A 19209-nucleotide genomic window follows, 5' to 3' on the forward strand; every position below is an offset into this window, starting at 1 on the left:
CCTGAAACCTATTCCCTTATTCAGAGAAATGCCTCTAGGGAGGCCTTTTCCCCTCCCCGGTTCTTCCTTTCTTCACTCATTTCTATGTCACTTCCAGGAAGGGCAGGAACTCTGGAATGGCTGGCTCAGGGAGGAGATGATGTCTTTTTGTCCTGGTCCCAGCTCAGTTTCATGCTGTTCACTCCTGAGTTTTTCCTCAAGTAACCAAATCAGCCATTGCCCACCACGGGGCCCTTCCTCCCTCATGCTGGAAGCAAGGGTCAGAGGTGCTGTGTTGGGAGTTAAATACCAGAGAAGTGCCTATCAGAGATCTCTCCTTACATCCAGTCCCAAGGTTTCCACTGCTGGCAAGGTTAGATGAATATAAACCCAAAAGAAAGCAACAGGCCAATATCTCAAATAAAAACCTGCTCATTCCTCTTCAAAATTAAGAAGGAACACATATATACTTATAAATACAGGAATGCGTTGAGGAGAAAGCTTTCTTATTCAATCAGCCACTGAATCAAGCTGAGTGCCAGGTACTGTTCTAGATGTAGGGAATATGAGATCAGGCAGCAAGGGTGTGGCCACACACGGCCCTGTTCTAATGGAGGAGACAGCTTCAACTTACATGATCTGAGGTGCAGGTTTTATACTTGGTGCACAGACAGATACCCAGTCTCAAGAAGCTTACATTGTGGTAGAAGAGACAAAAATGTAAACATAGAATTGAATATATATTTTGTATAATATATGTTGGGTTACTCCTCCTCATAAGCTTCTATCAAACTGTAAGTTCCTTGGAGGAGACTCCATTGGGAAGACATCCTTCAGTTTCCTACAGAGCCACACACAAAAAAGAAGGGAAATCTGCACGTTAGCCGTTGTGTTCTATTAACCTCCCCCGTCCTCCCCTACATTAAACTAGTAACTGTTTCAGAGTTGAGACAGTCTCATCTTGCCACTTCCCACAGCATTGAGCACAGTTACTTGTACATAACAAGCACTCAGTAAATAATAGTTTATAACTGTGAAACTAAACTGGGCCAACCTGTCAGTTCTGAGGAGAATGCAGTCCTGCCAGGAGACAAAAGGAGAGACCAGATAACCATGGAGAAAACTGTGATGTGCTAGCCTTAGAACCAGAGTCAACCACGCAGGTCATTTACACAAACTATTGGACTTGCATCCAGATCAGAGTTCCGAAGCTGATACGCTTAGAAAAGAAAATCCTATTCATTACAAGCTCTGGGTTATAACAACTAGATTTGAGAGCCCTAACAAAGGTGTCCAAAGTGGATCCGTCTCGGAGGGAAGGGGTGACAGTTGGGGCTGCGACGGATAGCAAGACAGTCTATTGTAAGATGTTTGGTTGTTTTACTTGTTCAGGAAAAATGCTAACTTGGCAGTTTTTTGAGAAGCCAAAACCCAATATGGGGAAGACATGTATATAAAGACATCTAGGTCTAGACAGTTACTTTTAACTAGAAGGAAGTAGTTCTAAAAGATTTTCTAAGAAACTGCTATACATATTATAAACAACAACAACAAACAAAACAACTTTTCTCAGTAGGATTTTAAACCCTCCTTGGACCCAAATGAAGTTGTCTACTGTGGGAATATAGTAAGTCCTGTTTGAGCCTAGGAGTTGAGGAGCTTACATGGACAGAGTTTCCATCAGAGTTTCCAATGATCGAAGATTCTATAATGAAAGAAATATAAGAGAATGGTGGTAGGGATCCACAGAGGAGAGGAGAGGAGGGGAGAGGAAGAGAAAGTAGAAGTAGGGGATCCACAAAAACAAACATGCACATGGGCCACATGCGAATAAATAAAGGCCCGGGCCTAGCCATGGAAATGGGAAGACGGGCACAGCTGCATACTCAAGCCAGCTTCATTTGGAACTCCGTCCTTCCGACGAGCCAAATACCCCTAATAGGCTCGTGACCTCTTTACCACTTTAGGGGTAAGTCCTTAAGTCTGTCATGTTTTAAAATCTCCTAATAAAAAATGAATGGTCTTAAATAAGCACACGAAAAGACACTCAACGTCATTAGTCATCAGGGAAATGCAAATCCAAACCACAATGAGATAACACTAGGATGTCTATAATTCAAAGAAGGGAAAAGAACAAGTGTTGGCAAGATTGTGGAAAAATCGAAACCTCTGTGTGCTACGACTGGGAATGTAAAATGGTATAGCAGTTGGGGATAAGAGTCTGGCAGTTCCTCAAAAAGTTAAACACAGAGTTGTTATATGACCAACCATTCCAGGCCTAGGCTTATACTCAAAGGAACAGAAAACATGCCACTCAAAAACCTGTACGTGAATGTACACAGTGGTATTATTCATAAGAGTCGAAAAGTGCAATCAACCCAGATGTCCATCAACAGATGAATGGATCAGCAAAACATGGTCTATACCCAGACAGTGAAATATTTTTTTGGCAATAAAAAGGAATGAAGAACTGATACACGCTACAATGTGGATGAACCTTGAAATCATTATGCTAAATGAAAGAAGCCAGATACAAAAGGGCACATGTTGTATGATTCCATTTATATGAAATGTTCAGAACAGGCAAATCTATAGAGACAGAAAGTAGATTAGACAGAATGTGGTTGTTGGGGACTGTGGGGAGAAGGGGAACTTGAGAGTGGTTGTTCACAGGTCCAGGGTTTCATTTTAGGGTAATGGAAATGCTCTGAAATTGAATGATGGTGATGGCTGTACAATCTTGTGAATATACTAAAAAAAACAAACAACAACAAAAAAAACACAACTGTACACTTTCAAATGATTAATTTTACGTTATATGAATTATATCTCAATTTGAAAAAAACCCGAATGGCCTGGCTTTCGTCCTAGTTTTTGCATTTGCACCTGACTGAGCAAAAATTTCAAGGCGAGCGCTTTAAAGTTAAAAAGCACAGTTCATTCTAGAAGTGTTCCTCGGCTCCCCGAGTTATCCTTCACCCAGCTTTCTGCTTCCTGTAAATCCCCATGGACGTACACGGGCAAGTCAAAACCTAAGATGAAAAATATACTAACTTTGGGTCATGCTCAGAAGGTTTCTCTTTCTATTTTAAACGTGAGTATTGTCTGGGTGAGGCTTCTATGATGTGGACAATAGGGTTCCACATGAGGGATTTTCAACAGTACGGCCACGCTAGACTCCAAAGACATCTACAATTAGATACCATCCTGGGAGGGCAAGAGCAACATACCCCTCTGCTGTGGTCACGATGGTTCCACCGCTTTCTTTTCCACTGCTTTCCACGGCTTCTCTCTGGGAACTTGCTAAACTCTCATCCCCAGGTAAATTCTTAAATTGGCGGCTGAGCACAAGTTACGAATTTATCTCACGCACAGCACCTCACACGGTGTGTTGTATGGAACAGGCATACAAAATATACAGAAATGCTCATGGGATAAAATCATCGTTTTTCCGGAAGTAGAGGCATGGGAAGTGCCTCTGAAGAAGAGCCAATGTCACCGGGCAGAAACCAGGACACTCCATGGCCACAGGAAGCTGGGAGAGAGCTTCAAATAGATGACTCTTATCAACTCACAAGTAAGGAACCTATAGCTTGTGACTGACCCACTGTTGGCACTAATTAGCATCGCTGTGATGTTTCTTTGAAAAAAAGAAAGGAAGACACACCTATTCAGTTAACACTAGGTGCTTTCCTAGTTTTACAGAAAACCTGCCAAGTGTAGTAGTAAAACAGTGTGCAAAAGTCACATGCATATTCAGTATCAAAAAAAAAAAAAAAAGAAAGAAAGAAAGCATAACGTTCGGTGGCCAGATGCTGAAATGGATCACGATTGTTTTGTACGGCGTTTTCACTAACGCTTGACTTAGTTCCCTTCTCTAGACTAGGCATGCAAGCAGGAAAAAAATAATTTGTTTCTCATTCTGACATGTTCAAGGCAAAGGAAGCCCATTCCTTTCCTTAAGCTGACTACAAATAGTTACTCCATAAAATGCACAAACCCTCAAATTTTTCAGTGATCTAGGAAAGACCCTAGGGATTTGTGTAAAATAAACAAAGGCACTGATTTTTTTTTTTTTTTTTTTACTACTTTTTTATTTAGAAAAACAACTCGGGCCTGGACATTGAACTGTACCTTTTCTTTAGTGCACTTTTCAAATGATAATTTCTTCCACTGTCACCATTAAATCTTAATCCATTCCAGCTCCTTGCATGGGTCATTGAGTCTATATGTACTGCTGTTATTTTAAAATGTTTCCCCTTGGTAGGGAAAGAGGGGGAGAAAAGATGTTGAGGGCCAGATGGGCCTCTTCACAGTTCATTTATCAAACCTAATACGTTGGGCTCCACCCTCCTCTCACTCACGACTGCGGTTAAACTTCCATATAATTTGGTAATCATTTTCATTATCAGAGAGTGACCCTAAAACAGCCTATCCTGGGACACCCAGCCCTTGCAGCTGCTCTTTTGCTGCCTTTTCCTACAGTAGACCCTAAGAACCTCCGAGTTTATTAGCTGCAGACTGACCTTTGGGCTGCAGAGGTCAAGAAGGGGTCAGATCAGAGGGTTTGCCCAGTTCTTTAAAAGCTATAACAAGCTGTCCATCAGGCAGAGTGGACTGTAGAAACAAAGCCAAATCTTCAGAAATTCTGTACCACTTCTGTTAACACTTACCCTGCATTCACACGGCTTCTCCCGATGTACTTGGGATCATTCAACTCTGGGGAAGTGAACAGACAGCCCTAATAAGCCTATTCGGAGAGGGTTGTTTATGGGATTACCGGGCTTGGAGAAGGAAACCCACAGCACTCAGATGTGCCTCTAGAATCCCAGGGTTGTGTGACACTGTGACAAACTCGGTTACCCCGAGTCACGCAGAATTGACACTTTCCTCCAAAAGCTAAATTACAGGGAACATATGCTTTCAGTTTAAGAGACTTCAGTGAGTCTCAAACAATGGCTCAGCTCCTGGCCGGGGAGAGAGAGACAAATATTTTAAAACCAAGTTACAAGTTGCACTGAAAGTCATCTTCCTAATATCATGAACATAAATGACTCTACTGAGGGGGGCGGGGGAACCTTTATTACAACAGACATACTAAAGCTATCGCCAGCTGCGGAGTCTCAGGTGACCTAAATTTCTTGAAGCTGTACTCTTCCTAATGCGTTCTCTAACGTGCAATATCAGGTAATTAGAGTCATCTGTATTTAACTTTCGGAGGAAAAAATTTCTATTATCTAAATCTAACGGATCCCCTGATAGCTTTGATGAAAGTAAAATACTGTAACCCACTGCTTGGCCTTTGGCGAGCGCTAATTATTATCTGTCAAAGCACATTTTTCCTCATGTAATTCCAAAGTACACAATAGGCCAACCTCCGAAACGCAGGCAGCTCGGTTAGCGCTGCAGTGGATGTTTTATAACTTTCACCACCACACGCCTGATGGCTACTCGAAGCAATGCCTGATTCCAGACGGCCAGAGGGAGCTTTGATGAGTTAAAGAAAGGTGTATGGTAACCGTCTGTTGATACAGGTTGTATGGATGAGCCTTTTAGATAGGTCACCGCGATGCGAAACATCAAATGAGGCTGGCGAAGGGGTGGGGGGAAGGATTATGGTTATTTAATACTCTGAGGACACTTTTCCTTCTGAGCTCTCAAGACATCACCCTCTTGAAATTTTCTTTCAGGTGTTTAGTTTTAAGGAGGTCTGCAGAGTGTCAGCTGCTAAGCTCTTTCTTGTCTCCTCCCCTACCACAAAGGACTCAAGTTTTGTTTCAGATGCTAGACTACATCAACTTCAGCTCTGGCTCCAGCTCCTGATTAAATTGTTAGCCGTTAAGGGCCAGAAATGCTGAAACCAGACTCCTTTTAAACAGGCCATTTTGGCCATGCTGTCTGATGAGATGGTGTATTAGGAAATTATTGTTAACAAACCAAATGCACTCAAAGGGAGACATCCATTCTCAACATTTCCGCTAGCTGTGCTGTCTTTGGAGGGGTTGGGGGAATGGGAGAGTGTTTACAGGGACCTTTCTTTCTTTCTTTCTTCTCTTTCTCTCTCTCTTTCTTTCTCCCTTTCCTATTGAATAAGAATCACCAGGGGAATTCCCTGGTGGTCTAGCGGTTACAACTCTGTGCTTTCAGTGCCAGGGGCCTGGGTTCAATCCCTGGTCGGGGAACTAGGATCCCACAAGCCCTGCAGCACAGCCAAAATAATAATAATAAAAAAAAAATCACCAGGGGAAAAGATATAAGAGGTCAAAGAGAAAGAAAAACCTCTTAGATGTCCCCCTCATGGATATTCCATTATTTAATAAAATATCCATACTTTAGTGACTACACATACTTAAACTGTAATACAAAATTTTTAAATGAATTATTGAATCTTTGATTGAAAATCATTTCATGATGGTAGCTGAAACTGTCATTTCCCTTGACCACATTACAAAAAAGGGGGCAAGGGGAGAATGTCGTTGGAAACTTTAAAATTATGGATTCAACACAAGTCTAAATTCAGAGACAATACACATATGTGAAAAAGCAGCTTTCTGATACCTAATCAGAATAGATAGTTCATGCTCTTAACTGTCTCCTTTCTTGGAAAATGCTCCTCTTCAGCCTTGTTCAGGCGAATCTATTTTTATGATAATTGTTACTAGTAAAGCCATCAATTATTGTAAATTCTGTTGTATGAACTCATTTGAAGAATATTATGGCTATCAATAAATGTTCTTGACTCCCAGGCACACAGAATTTTTAAGCATCGAATAAGACTCTGATGCAAAATCCAGCATACTTTTCCTGATTCCTCTCCCTCTTGCTTAGAGACAGATGGTAATTCAACAATACACATTACATATCTAAGGATAACTCGAACATTTGAGGGAACTGGTTCCAGGCTTCTACCAACCAACTGTTTCTTGAAGAAGAGCAGGTAACATGGTATTTAGTATGCAAGCATCAATTCTGTAAAAACTGATGGTCTGTAGAAACTTTCTACCAGTAACAGCTTTCTAACCACAGGTAAGTCCATGTGCAAAGAAACTAGGTTGAAGCCAAAGTCATTACTACTTGGTCAATTCTGAAAATGGTGTTGATGAATAGACTACATTCAAGGGGTTTGCCTCCTGCATGATGTAAGAGCGCTGTGTGGATTTCCCAGACATCTGCTCTAACTAAAGAGCGATGCTCGTCATTTAGACGGTTGATTAAAAGGGTTCTTCAGCATCAGGTACTTACATTACATTATGCAACATTTATGCTAAATGTTATACTCAGGGATAAATCATATATGCATACAGATGACATCACGGATCATTACAATTAAAGGAGGTACCATGTGCAGGAAAGCTAACTTCGGCTGCAAGCATCTGTGACTTGCTTCTTTTTCACGGCCCCTCCAGTGGGAGGGTTGAGACCAGCCGTCAGGAAGGGCTTAGCCAAAGAAGGCTCTTGTTTTCCAGGGACAACAAATCCCATTTCGTAATAGAACAAACCTGGCGTGCCATTCCCTCCTCAGGTTCTGGCGAGAGGTGAGCGTGGCGAGGATGGCCGTCAAGATCTCATTCCTTTGTTCCACGGGGGCCCCCTCTCTTCTAACTTCACGAAGCACAGCATTTGTCTAGAAGAAATGATCCCAAAAAAGAGAAAGAGAAAGTGAAAAATTAATAATAAAAAAAAAAGCCCATAAGCAAATAAGGACAGTAAATCAATGGCTTTTTTATTACAGTTCCCCTGCTAACAAATCAATACGGTAAATGATGGTCAAGAATGGCCAGCATATATTTTGTAGTTAATCAATGTACATGGCACATAAGGTAAACTCTAAAGCTCCATTGCCTTAAGTAACACATCAAGATACTGTGTATTCTCACTCTAATTTTCTCAGTGCACCAATGATTTTTTTTTCCCTGGGAACTGCCTACCATGAGCTATTATTAGAAATATATTTTCACATACACTTCAGTGTGAGTTGTTTGGCCTTTTAAAAAAGAGCAGTCTCTGACTTTCCCTTTCTCTGTTTCCTACCACCCAGTTGAGGCTTACTGCACTGCCTCTCCTATTTGAATCATTAATTTCTATTTCCAGCCATGCCAGGAATTTTTTTTTTTTTTTTGGTTCACTCATTTTCCTTGCTTGCTGCAAATCAAGAGCTTACAAAGAAAGAAACACTAGAGCATAAGAATCAAAGAATATAGTATATCTCCATGAATATCTTTACAGCTTTGAAAATCCACTACATATTTTGAATAGTAGATACAGGGATTCTTATGCACAACAGACATGATTTAGGGAAGAATCATTTATTCTTTATGGTTTCTAATCATTTATAGCTGTGGTCCTTAAAAAAAAAAAGGCTCATGAGTGAGTACAAAAATACTCAAGCAGTCAAAGCACAAGCACGTGACACCCTGTTAGTGTTAACAAGGAGTATTACATCAAAACCCAAATTTGAAATTGTCATTTCAACTTGATATACAACTCACCTCTGTAGGCTCTTTTTACATGTATTTTAAACATGCAAGTGTCTGTGACACTAGAAAAATAATCAAGAAAACAATGGAAAGTATTCTACTGGTAGTTGAAATTTGAGTGAGCCTTTCAAGTTTTAATCACAGAGCTTTTCATCACATGTATTTATCCTCATATAACTGGAGTGGAAACCTTTAAGATTTATAGGTGTTGTTTTTCATGTAAAGGTAGCGGGGCTTCTTTGGAGATGTTATAACCTAAGCAATTGTTAAAAGGAATAAAATTGCCACTTCCTCTGTTCTAATCACTCAGTGTATTTCTTGTTTAACTGATGTCAATACCTTCATTTACTTGAAGAGCACACTTGGAATCTGATTCTCATGGATCTTGAAATACTATTTCCTTAGTTCTCTGTAACATTTTACAGCATATATTTAATATCTTCATGACAACTTTGAGCAGAGGTGTGGTGAACACTTGCTGTTTTGGTTGCCTTCCATCCATACCCAGTCCCTCTCTCCTGTAACAGCACCCAGATCTCCTTCCGGGGAAGTCTTTTATTGGATGTAATCTTAGAGGGACTGTCAACCAAAGTGTCCTCCTCTCCCCCATCAAGGATGTGGTCCAGGCCAACCTGATTCCCTTTTCCAGGACTTTAGATATTTAAGAGTGACAAAGAAAGGGGGAAAATATAGAAGCAATTTATCAATTTCCTTAGTTCCTACCACCCATGGTCCTCAAAGTATTCCTGGCTTCCTGAACTTTGAGTCTAGGTCATTCTTTCTTTTGACACCTTTAGCTATCCAACATCCTTTCAATAAAGTCCCATTTTGTTCAAATTCACTAGAATCTGTTTCTCTTCCTTACAATCAAACACCCTAACTGATACAAACAGATAAGACAGGAAACAGCATCTCCACTGTAAAGGATGCACGATAACCTGACTAGCACTAGCCAGGAAAAGGACCCTGACTTCTGCCTCCGGGACCCAGAATTACAGCTACTGTAGCAGCCATATAAGCAGCTGGACACGCTATGAGCTCCCAGGGCAGTAACATTTTCAGCCCTCCAGCAGAGGGAGGGATGCTGGCTTTCTCTAGGCGATTCAACAGTGTGAAGACCAGGCTGCCAATGGCTAAAGCAGGGGCTGCAAATTCAAATACCCACTAGGGCCAGAAAGGTAACATGAATGAGTTAAGCAAGGTTCCTGAAGAGAGCATATGCTCTGTCTAAACAGACAGTCACTACTCAACCCCAGCCAACTCTGCCATTCAGAAAAGCTGTTTTGGCAGTGCCAGATTCACGAATTTTCTAAATAAACAAGAAATCTCTTTTTGTTTTTTTGTTGTTTTTTTTTTTAAGTGAAAACTCCTAATTTTAAAATGTTGGAAACTATTTTAATTTTTAAACAAATTTGGTTTATTTATTTAATTTTTATTGAAATATAGTTGATTTACAATGCTGTGTTAGTTTCAAATGTACAGCAAAGTGATTCGGTTATACATGTATATATATATTTTTTCTTTTTTTCACATTCTCTTCCATTGTAGGTTATGACAAGATACTGAGTATGGTTCCCTGTGCTATACAGTAGGTCCTTGTTGGTTTTATAGACAGTAGTGTGTGTATTTTAATCCCAAACTCCTCATTTATCTCTCCTCGCCCCCTTTCCCCTTTGGTAACCATAAGTTTGTTTTCTATGTCTGCAAGTCTATTTCTATTTTGTAAATAAGATCATTTGTGTCATTTTTTTTTAGATTCCACATATAAGCAATATCACATATTTGTCTTTCTCTGTCAGGCATACTTCACTTAGTATGATAATCTCTAGGTCCATCCAACTAGCTGCAAATGACATTATTTCATTCTTTGGCTGAGTAATATTCCATTGTATATATACACCACGTCTTCTTTATCCACTCATCTGTTGATGGACACTTAAGTTGCTTCCATATCTTGGCTATCGTGAATAGCGCTGCTATGAACATTGGGGTGCATATACCTTTTCGAGTTACATTTTTTCCCCAGATATATGCCCAGGAGTGGGATTACAGGATCACATGGTAGCTCTATTTTTAGTTTGTTTAAGGAACCTCCATGCTGTTCCTAGTGGCTGCACCAATTTATATTCCCACCAACAGTGTAGGAGGGTTCTTTTTTATCCACACCCTCTCCAGCTTTTATTTGTAGACTTTTTGATACTGACCATTCTGACTGGTGTGAGGTGATACCTCATTGTAGCTTTAATGTTTTATACAATTTTTAAAGGTTACTTTCCATTTACATTTATTATAAAACATTGGCTACATTCCCCCATGTTCTACAATACATCTTTGAGCCTCTCTGATACCCAGTAGTTTGTACCTCCCACTCCCCCACCCCTGTATCACCCCTCCCCCCCCCAAGTTTTTTAAATACCATGTGGGCTAAACAAGAAACAACAATGGCTAAACAGAACTCAAGCAGCTGCCAATTTGTGACCTCTAATGTAAAAGATGTCTAATTTCAGAGAGGTCCTGGCATCAATGGGTATTCTAACAATAGAATTGCTCCTTGTCTGTGATACCCCACCTCATGCACTTAAAGTCGGACGGAATCTCAAAAAATCATGTAGTTTAAAACACAGAACTACCATACGACCCACTACTGGGCATAAACCCTCAGAAAACCATAACTCAAAAAGATACATGTACCACAATGTTCACTGTAGCAATATTTACAATAGCCAGGACATGGAAGCAACCTAAATGTCCATCGACAGATAAGTGGATAAAGAAGATGTGGCGCATATATACAATGGAATATTACTCAGCCATAAAAAAGGAACAAAACTGATTATTTGTAGTGAGGTGGATGGACCTAGAGTCTGTCATACAGGGTGAAGTAAGTCAGAAAGAGAAAAACAAATACCGTATGCTAACGCATATACATGGAATCTAGAAAAATGGTACTGATGAACTTAGTGACAGGGCAGGAATAAAGACACTGACGTAGAGAATGGACTTGAGGACGTGGGGAGAAGGGGAGGCTAGGACATAGTGAGAGAGCAGCAATGACATATATACACTACCAATTTTAAAAGAGATCGCTAGTGGGAAGCTGCTGCATAGCACAGGGAGATCAGCTCAGTGCTCTCTGATGACCTAGAGGGGTGGGCTGGGGAGGGTGGGAGGGAGGTTCAAGAGGGAGGAGATATGGGGATATATGTATAAATATAGCTGATTCGCTTTGTTGTACAGCAGAAATTCACACAACATTGTAAAGCAATTATACTCCAATAAAGACGTATAAAAAAAAAAGTCATAGTTTTATCACTATGTCTGCAGGAACATATCATTTTACCAAAAAAATGCTTCAGATAGAAAACAAAGTATACATCTAGATGGCTCCAAAGACGTGATGAAAATAAAATTATTTCTCCATTTGACTATATTAAAATAAACTTTTCAAAAAGTCATTCATCTCTTCTTTGCCCTTCATATCATTTAAATTTTAATCCAGAAGCCCTTGTTTTCCAAGGATCCTGAAGAGCCTTAAGAGGGGAAGAAAAAAGGATTGAAGAAAGTGAGTTTCATGAGGGCAAGGGACCATGTCTGTTTAGTTACTACTTTATCCCCACTGCCCGCCTAATGACTTTTAATAAATATTTGTCAAATTGGTAATAAAAGCAGGAACTTGAAAAACAAGTATTGCAAAAGCAAAGAACTATAGAAGACTGTCTTCTTTTAAGAAATTACTATTATACAGGCTTAAAACTCAAAAAATAGACGAACTAAGAGACAGTTATGTGTTCTACCAAGGAGCTCTCTTCACTTCACAACAGGACTCACTTCCTGGACTATTTAAATAACTAACGCCCCTAGTCCTGAGTTTCCCAAACTTTAGTCACTCTAGCTCAGTTTCATAATCCTTGCCGTATTTGTGTATAAAGTACATAACATTTAATATTTTTCTTTAAATTGACCTATATTTAAAGTATAAAATGAACTCCCTTCAAAAGAAAAATGAAAACCCAGTGCTACTAGTCATAAATGAGAAGATAACCAGAAAAATAATATACTAAAAACAAGGTTATGCGTTTACTTCATTCTAGACGGATATTGTTGCTTGCTGAAGACTCTGAGACTAAAGCCAGCTTCCTCTTTGGGAAAGAGGACATGAACAAATGTAGGAGGATGTTAGAGACACATCAGTCTAAATGAAGACCTCCTTGACACAATCACAGGAATTGAAAAGCAGCTGAAGGGGGAACCACCTTCTCGGAGTGGTCCTCGCTACGTGCAGAGTCCTGGAGCGCCACCTAGCATCACCCCGGGTAATACCGTGGTCCACATCCCATGCTCTGGGAAGCACTGCCTTACTGCAACGGTTTTCCAATACTTCACAGATAAACCTCTTTTCTCCCTAAACGTATTCTTATAGGAAATTCAATATATACAAAAAATTGGAGTAGTTATCTTTGAAGCTTTGAAGGTAAGGAGGACCTGGAGGTCCTCCCTTTGTCGTGGGGTATCTCTTCAAAAGCCTAAGGAACTGTGAAACACAATTTGCCAACCTCAAGTCAAGAATGTTTAAAATAGCATTCAAGTTTTTAAAAGCTTATACATTGCTGGTGGGAATGCAAAAGAGTGCCATTCTGTTAAAGAGTTTGGCAGTTTCTTATAAAGTTACACACACACACTTAATATACCAGCAATCCCATTTCTAGGGCTTTACCTAAAGAAATAAAAACTTACGTTCACACAGAAACCTGCATACAGATGTTGCCAGCAGCTTTCTTTGTAATTGCCAAAAACTGTCAATAACCTAAATGTCCGTCAAAGGGTAAGTGGATAAACATACTGTGATACATCCATACAATGGAATACGCCTCTGCAAATAAAACGGATGAGCAAGTGAAGTCCACAACCACCTGGCTGAATCTCAAAGTCATTATGCTGAGTGAAAGAGGCTAGTCTCCAAAGATAAAACACTGTGCGTTTCCATTTATTTGACATCCTGGAAAAGGCAAATTTTAGAGATGGAGAGCACATCAGTGAGGGAATTTCTGGAATGATGGAACTAGTCTGTATCCTGATTGCGGTGGTGGTTATAGGAGTTTATACCCATGTTAAAACTCACAGAACTGTATGCCCCCAAAAGTCAGTTTTGCCCTATGTAAATTCTGTAAAATTTAATTTTCAAAATTCATCTTCATCACATTTTTAGGACAAGAAAGAATGTAGAGAACAAGTTTACGTATAAATATATCTAAAAGATAAGTATTTAGTGAAAATATAGAAAAACATATCTAGATTACAAAACAAATTCTGTTACAAAAAAATTCTTTTAAGATATTGAAAAAGGATGGGGGAATGTAGATTGAGCCTTCAGACCCTAAAATAAAATATTTCATAAAATTTAGAGTGAAAAGAAGTCCTTGTACAAAAGGAAATCTCAGTGTCAAAGGGCATTCTTTTTATAAAAATCACTAGTGATATTTTTATCCTTATAGTCGTGTTGGCTCCTCAAGGGTTGGCTTTACACAGGACGTGTTGCTAGCCCATTTCCCCATCAATAGTAATGCAGAACTGTCTTCAAACAGGTACCAATTTTTAAAAAGTGTGCCATTATCAAAAACACATTCTCCCTTTCCTCCCCTCAAAATACAGGGAAAGTTAACCACAGGTTTAGGGATCATGCTTGGGAGGTTAAATTTCATCTCATTAGTGATTCTTTTTCAACCAAAAACTATGGAAATGCTGTCCTATGAGGAAAAGACTAAGGATATTCTTAAGAGAGCTGGCTGTTCAAATTCCAGCTGCCACCTCCTAGCTGTGGGCTTTTCCCACAACTGCAGGATGAAGAGGACCACAGAGCCTCCCCACGGGTTCTTGTAAGGACTAGTTGCCCAGTCCTGCACCACTATGATTATGACTGTTTAGTTTCATCTTAAACTCACTCATCAACCTTGTGCTAAGTGCTGCTATTTTAGCAAGAGGATTCCTCAAACTGTCTATGACTTGAAATGAAAAATTTCCAAAGGAGATCAGGCAACCACTAAAAGCCCACAACCATAAGGACCCTCTACCAGAAGTCAGAGGCATCCTCTTTTGCATATCCCTAGTGGGAGCAAATCTTGATCCTTGGAGGGTGGGTTTTATTTTTAGAATCAGTCCTGATTTCACTGGACCTCACTCCATTAGTAGACACCTCTCTCGTCCTGTCCTTCTTTGTCTCCTACAGGGGTTCCTCATTCCGGGACCCCCAGGTGTGGCTGGCCCAGGGCTCTGTCCTTGGTTCTCCTCTCCTCTCTGCTGCCTGCACTCTCTGTGGGAAATCTCCCCCTCCAATGGCTTTACGGGTCCCTGTAGACTAATGACTTCACACAGACTTCTACCTACAAGCAGACCTCTCCGCTGAGTTCCAGCCCCATAGAGCCAACCACTGAATAGCTCTCCTTCAACATACACCTCAAATATGCCACCTCAACCCCAACTCATCCACAACTAAACTGCAATTTTTGTTCTCCATCAACCTGCTCCTTCTCCCTTTACTTCCCTAGAATGGCGAATGACAGCACTATCAAGGCAGTCACCCAAACTAGACAACCAGGAGTCATCCCAGTTTCCTAGTTTCTTCCTTTTCCTTCCTCTGCCCTCCCTATACCTAAAAAATAAATAAATAAATAAATAAATAAATAAATAAATAAATAAATAAAATTTAAAAACTCATCTTAATATAGGCCCCGCTTACTTCTCAAATCTTAGCTCTGCCTATCTTCTATTCCATATAAAACTAATTGAGATTCCCTGAAAACACATGACTATTCTAGACGATATATTTACTTGTACCTAGTTGTATACCTTACCAGTAACTACTAATGCTTCAAGAGACATCTCAAATAACACCTCCTCTGTGAAGTCTTCCAGGAACCACATCCTTCCACCAAATTGAGTGGGTCACCCCTTCTTATGTGCCACCCCTGAGCATCTCACAAACCATGTCATATTCCACTGCAATTAATTATTCACGAGAGCTCTCCTTTGTGAGAACACATAGGGTCCACAGCCATTTCTTCCTAATATCTTCCAAGGTACCAAGTTTGGCATCAGGTCATGAAAGTGGACTCCTGACAGATGCTTGTTGAACAAATGAAGCCAAACAACATGTCAGAGCATGTCTGGTGAATAAGATGAACAATCCAGTCACAGAATACTATTCAAGATCAGAAACATTGTGTGAAACAAGCTTTGGTTTCATTCAAACTATTCCTGAAGATAAATCTAAGAAGAAAGTTATAAAACCGACTTTTAAACAAAAGCATCAAGAAAAATTAAGTATTTGCCATCCCTAGGTAACTATTTAGAAGGGCAATATTCACTGGATGGATGTATCTAAAAATAGTTTTACTACAATGCTATGTAACATTTAATCCATGCACACCCTCCTGATAAGCCAAAAGAAGTCCTCTCAGTCTATCCATTTCAGTAGAGAAAACCACTCTGGACTCTGGCAACCAACAGCATTCTAAGGACCTTCAAGAGTTCCTCAGTGTATTGAGTGTCAACTGGCTCAAAACTTTATGCATAAAAGATTAAGTAAAAAACCCAGAATGAGAGAGAGAGTGAGAGAGACTGAGAATGAGAAAAGAAAAACCAAAACTCTAAGAAGCCTTAAATTTTAGGCATAAGTTCACATCTTTCTTGGAAAAAGTCCCCCAATTCTGAATTCATTCAATTAAAACTGAACAATTCACCTAATTCTTATTGGCTATATTTTTCACGTTCAGTAACTTTCAATAAGTCCTAATTGTAGGGTATTATAAGGAAAGCACATATGAACATACATGCAGCCTGCAGAATTTGTAGCATATAAGGTTTTCAGACAGGAATCACTCAGTGGTTTAAAAGGAGAACGACCGTATTTACTCACTACTAATAATGGTATATATGTCTTTAATTTTTTCTTTTTTTTGGTTCCTTTCTGATCTGGAGTAACAGCTTCCAATAGGCCTTCAACTCCAAAACTTAGACTTAATCCATCCTTCTTACAAATCAGAGAACTCTAAGAAAATGCATGGAAATGGGAGGCATTCTACAAATATGGCTGATGATCTGTCTGCTTATTTCACTTTTAAAGAAAAATCTGCTGCTGTTTTTCCAATTGCAAAAGCTATATAAACACCAGGATGCCAGAAGCGCATACCTTTCCCACCTTCCCCGCATCTCCCTACCCTGACCATCGCCAAAAAAAGTCCTACTGTGGTGGTGGGAAAAATGCCCTTCCTAACACTTCTTATATACATAGCTGCCTCATGTTAGGGTTGTATTTCCCCTCTGCACACAGAAATTACAAAGATATGCCCTGACTGATAATGAGGGCTAAAGGTTCAACTTGTGAAGAAACTTGGTTTAAGATGTTATCAGCTGGGAAAGCGATTTCCTCACATCAACATTGCCACGGGCTGTCAAAAACCCAACCAGGGCTCCGCTCTTCAAAAGTCCAGGAACACTTTTTTTTTCCTTTCTTTCTTCCCCCTCCCCTCCCCCCTTTTTAAAAAAAAAAGAAGAAGAAAGGCACAGAACCCACTGAGATAGCCTTAGTCCCATCAAAGAGAGGTCGATCTCGGGTCTTCCTTCATTTACTGATTGTCAGTTTCAGATGGCTCTTTTGTGAGGCCTCTGCAGCTCAACGCTGAGTGATGCCTTCACATTTTTTAAACTGGACTGGGCACCGGCCGAAGATTTCCAGCGTGCTTGGATCCATGGCCCAGCAGAACAAATAAACATTCCTCTCAGCCTTTTTGCCTACTTTATCTCCCTCTCCGGGAGCAAGAGGTTTTGGGGGTGCTAATGTTTACACAATGTTCAAACTTTCTTCCCCCTGTTTCCTGAATTTGAGAAGACACATCCTGGATGACCTCGGCTAAGAGATAACACCAAGTCACCACTGGGTGCCCCATCTACTGGACTACTTAAGGCTGCCGTCTTCATCCCTCCCCTCCCCCACCCCTCCCAGTCTTACCCAGGAAAGCAGGAGATAAGCTAGGCTGTCTTGAAAGGAAGGCACAAAGGCAGAAGTCTCCAAGAGGCTGCCAACAACGCGGCCTTTTATTCCCACCTAAAGAGACACTTGGTTCAGTTCATCTCAAAGACCCACTTTATGTGCACGAACGTCTCAGCAGAGTTTACCAAATGAATCCTCAAAAATGTACCTGGAAGACATGTTTTGGCATTTTTCCATTGTGTGCTACTGAGATGTGGAAGCTAGTTGAGAGTAATCAAGAATGTCTGTGGGGAAAAAAATTGTGGGAAAACATTTCTTTGATCAGTTTCCTCATCTGTCAAGGGGTCTATGTAACAACACCTAGAGCTCTTGTGACGATTACATGAGATCACCTATCGAAAGCACTTTGCCCAATGCTTGGCACATACAAAACAGTCAGTAGACATTAGAAATTGTTACAACTGTCAGCAGCAGCATTTGTGTTTTAAAAAACTGGAAAAAAAGATCACAGAGGATAACGGATACTGATTTTTTTTTTAATTCTAAAGTACCACAGCCGTGAATTTGAATAATGACTTAACTTTCTTCCCAAAGCACTTTCACAGTACTTCCCATTTTTCTCCTCCTACCAGGATAGAAATCACTATAACTTGATGTGTTTCACTAAAAGCTACAGAGCCACAGCAGCCTGCCTGGTACTGTGTGAACTCTCAGGACAGTCATGTGGGATGGCCAGGCTGCTGGAGGAAAAGACAGCTTACCCCAGACATTGAACCAGGGGTGCTGAAGCAGTGAGCAGAAGCTAGAACTCAGAAGCAAGCTGGCAACTCTGGTGTTTCAGATAGTGCTGAAAAATGGTCCACGTGTTTGTCAAAGAAGGCAAGAAGGAAGAAGGAAGGAAGGAAGGAAGGAAAAGAGGGAGGGAGGGAAGAGAGAGAGAGAAAGAAGGAAGGAGAGAAGGACAAAGGAGAGAAATCAGGAAAGAGAGAAAGAAGAAAAGAAAAGGGAAGAGAAAAGGGGAAGAAATAGAGAGGAAGAAAGTAAGCAGAAAGAGGGAGAAAGAAAAGAGAAAAGAAAAGGGGGGAGAGAGGGAGGGAAGAGAAGGAAAGAAAGAAGGAAGGAAAGAAAGAAGGAGAGAAATCAGGAAAGAGAAAGAAGGAAATAAAAGGGAAGAGAAAAGGGGAAGAAATAGAGGGAAAAAGTAAGCAGAAAGAGGAAGAAAGAAAGAACTAAGGAAGGAAGGGAGGCAGGGAGGAAGAAAGAAGAAAGAAAGAAAGAAAGAAAGATAGAAAGAAAAAAGAAAGAAAGAGAGAGAGAGAGAAAGAAAGAAAGAAAGAAAGAAAAAGAAAGAAAGAAAGAAAGAAAAAAAGAAAGAAAGAAAGAAAGAAAGAAAGAAAGAAAGAAAGAAAGAAAGAAAGAAAAAGAAAGGAAGAAAGGAAGAAAGGGAAAGAAAGAAGGAAAGAAAGAAAGAAAAAGAAAGAAAAGGGGGAAAAAAAGGTGAAGAGGAAAAGAAGTGTTGTTTATAGAAGCCAGCTGCTTGGGCCGTGGCGCCAGCAGCCCCTCACCCTGCTATTTTACGCCTGCAACCCCACTGCCCCCACTGGCACAGGCACAACTAAATGTTGACTTCAATGCTTCAGAGAGCACTCGACTGATTTTGTACATGATTAATTGCCAAAGACATGGCTGGCCATATGGAACAGAGAAAGCATCAAGTCATTCATACTTCTGTATGTGATCGCTTGGCCCCTGTTGTTTTAATGTACA

General features: G+C 40.3%; 1 protein-coding gene across 3 annotated transcripts in view; it reads right to left on the reverse strand.

Moving 5' to 3' along the window:
• FTO (FTO alpha-ketoglutarate dependent dioxygenase) overlaps nt 1-19209 on the reverse strand; it is a 382583-nt gene that overhangs the window by 152632 nt on the left and 210742 nt on the right. For all 3 annotated transcript variants that reach the window (XM_057711122.1, XM_057711126.1, XM_057711123.1), the window contains one exon: nt 7479-7603. In XM_057711122.1, the coding sequence (XP_057567105.1) occupies nt 7479-7603 (125 nt within the window). The remainder of the gene's footprint in view (nt 1-7478; nt 7604-19209) is intronic.

The sequence above is a fragment of the Hippopotamus amphibius genome, chromosome 16 (assembly GCF_030028045.1).
Source record: "Hippopotamus amphibius kiboko isolate mHipAmp2 chromosome 16, mHipAmp2.hap2, whole genome shotgun sequence".
Taxonomy (NCBI): domain Eukaryota; kingdom Metazoa; phylum Chordata; class Mammalia; order Artiodactyla; family Hippopotamidae; genus Hippopotamus; species Hippopotamus amphibius.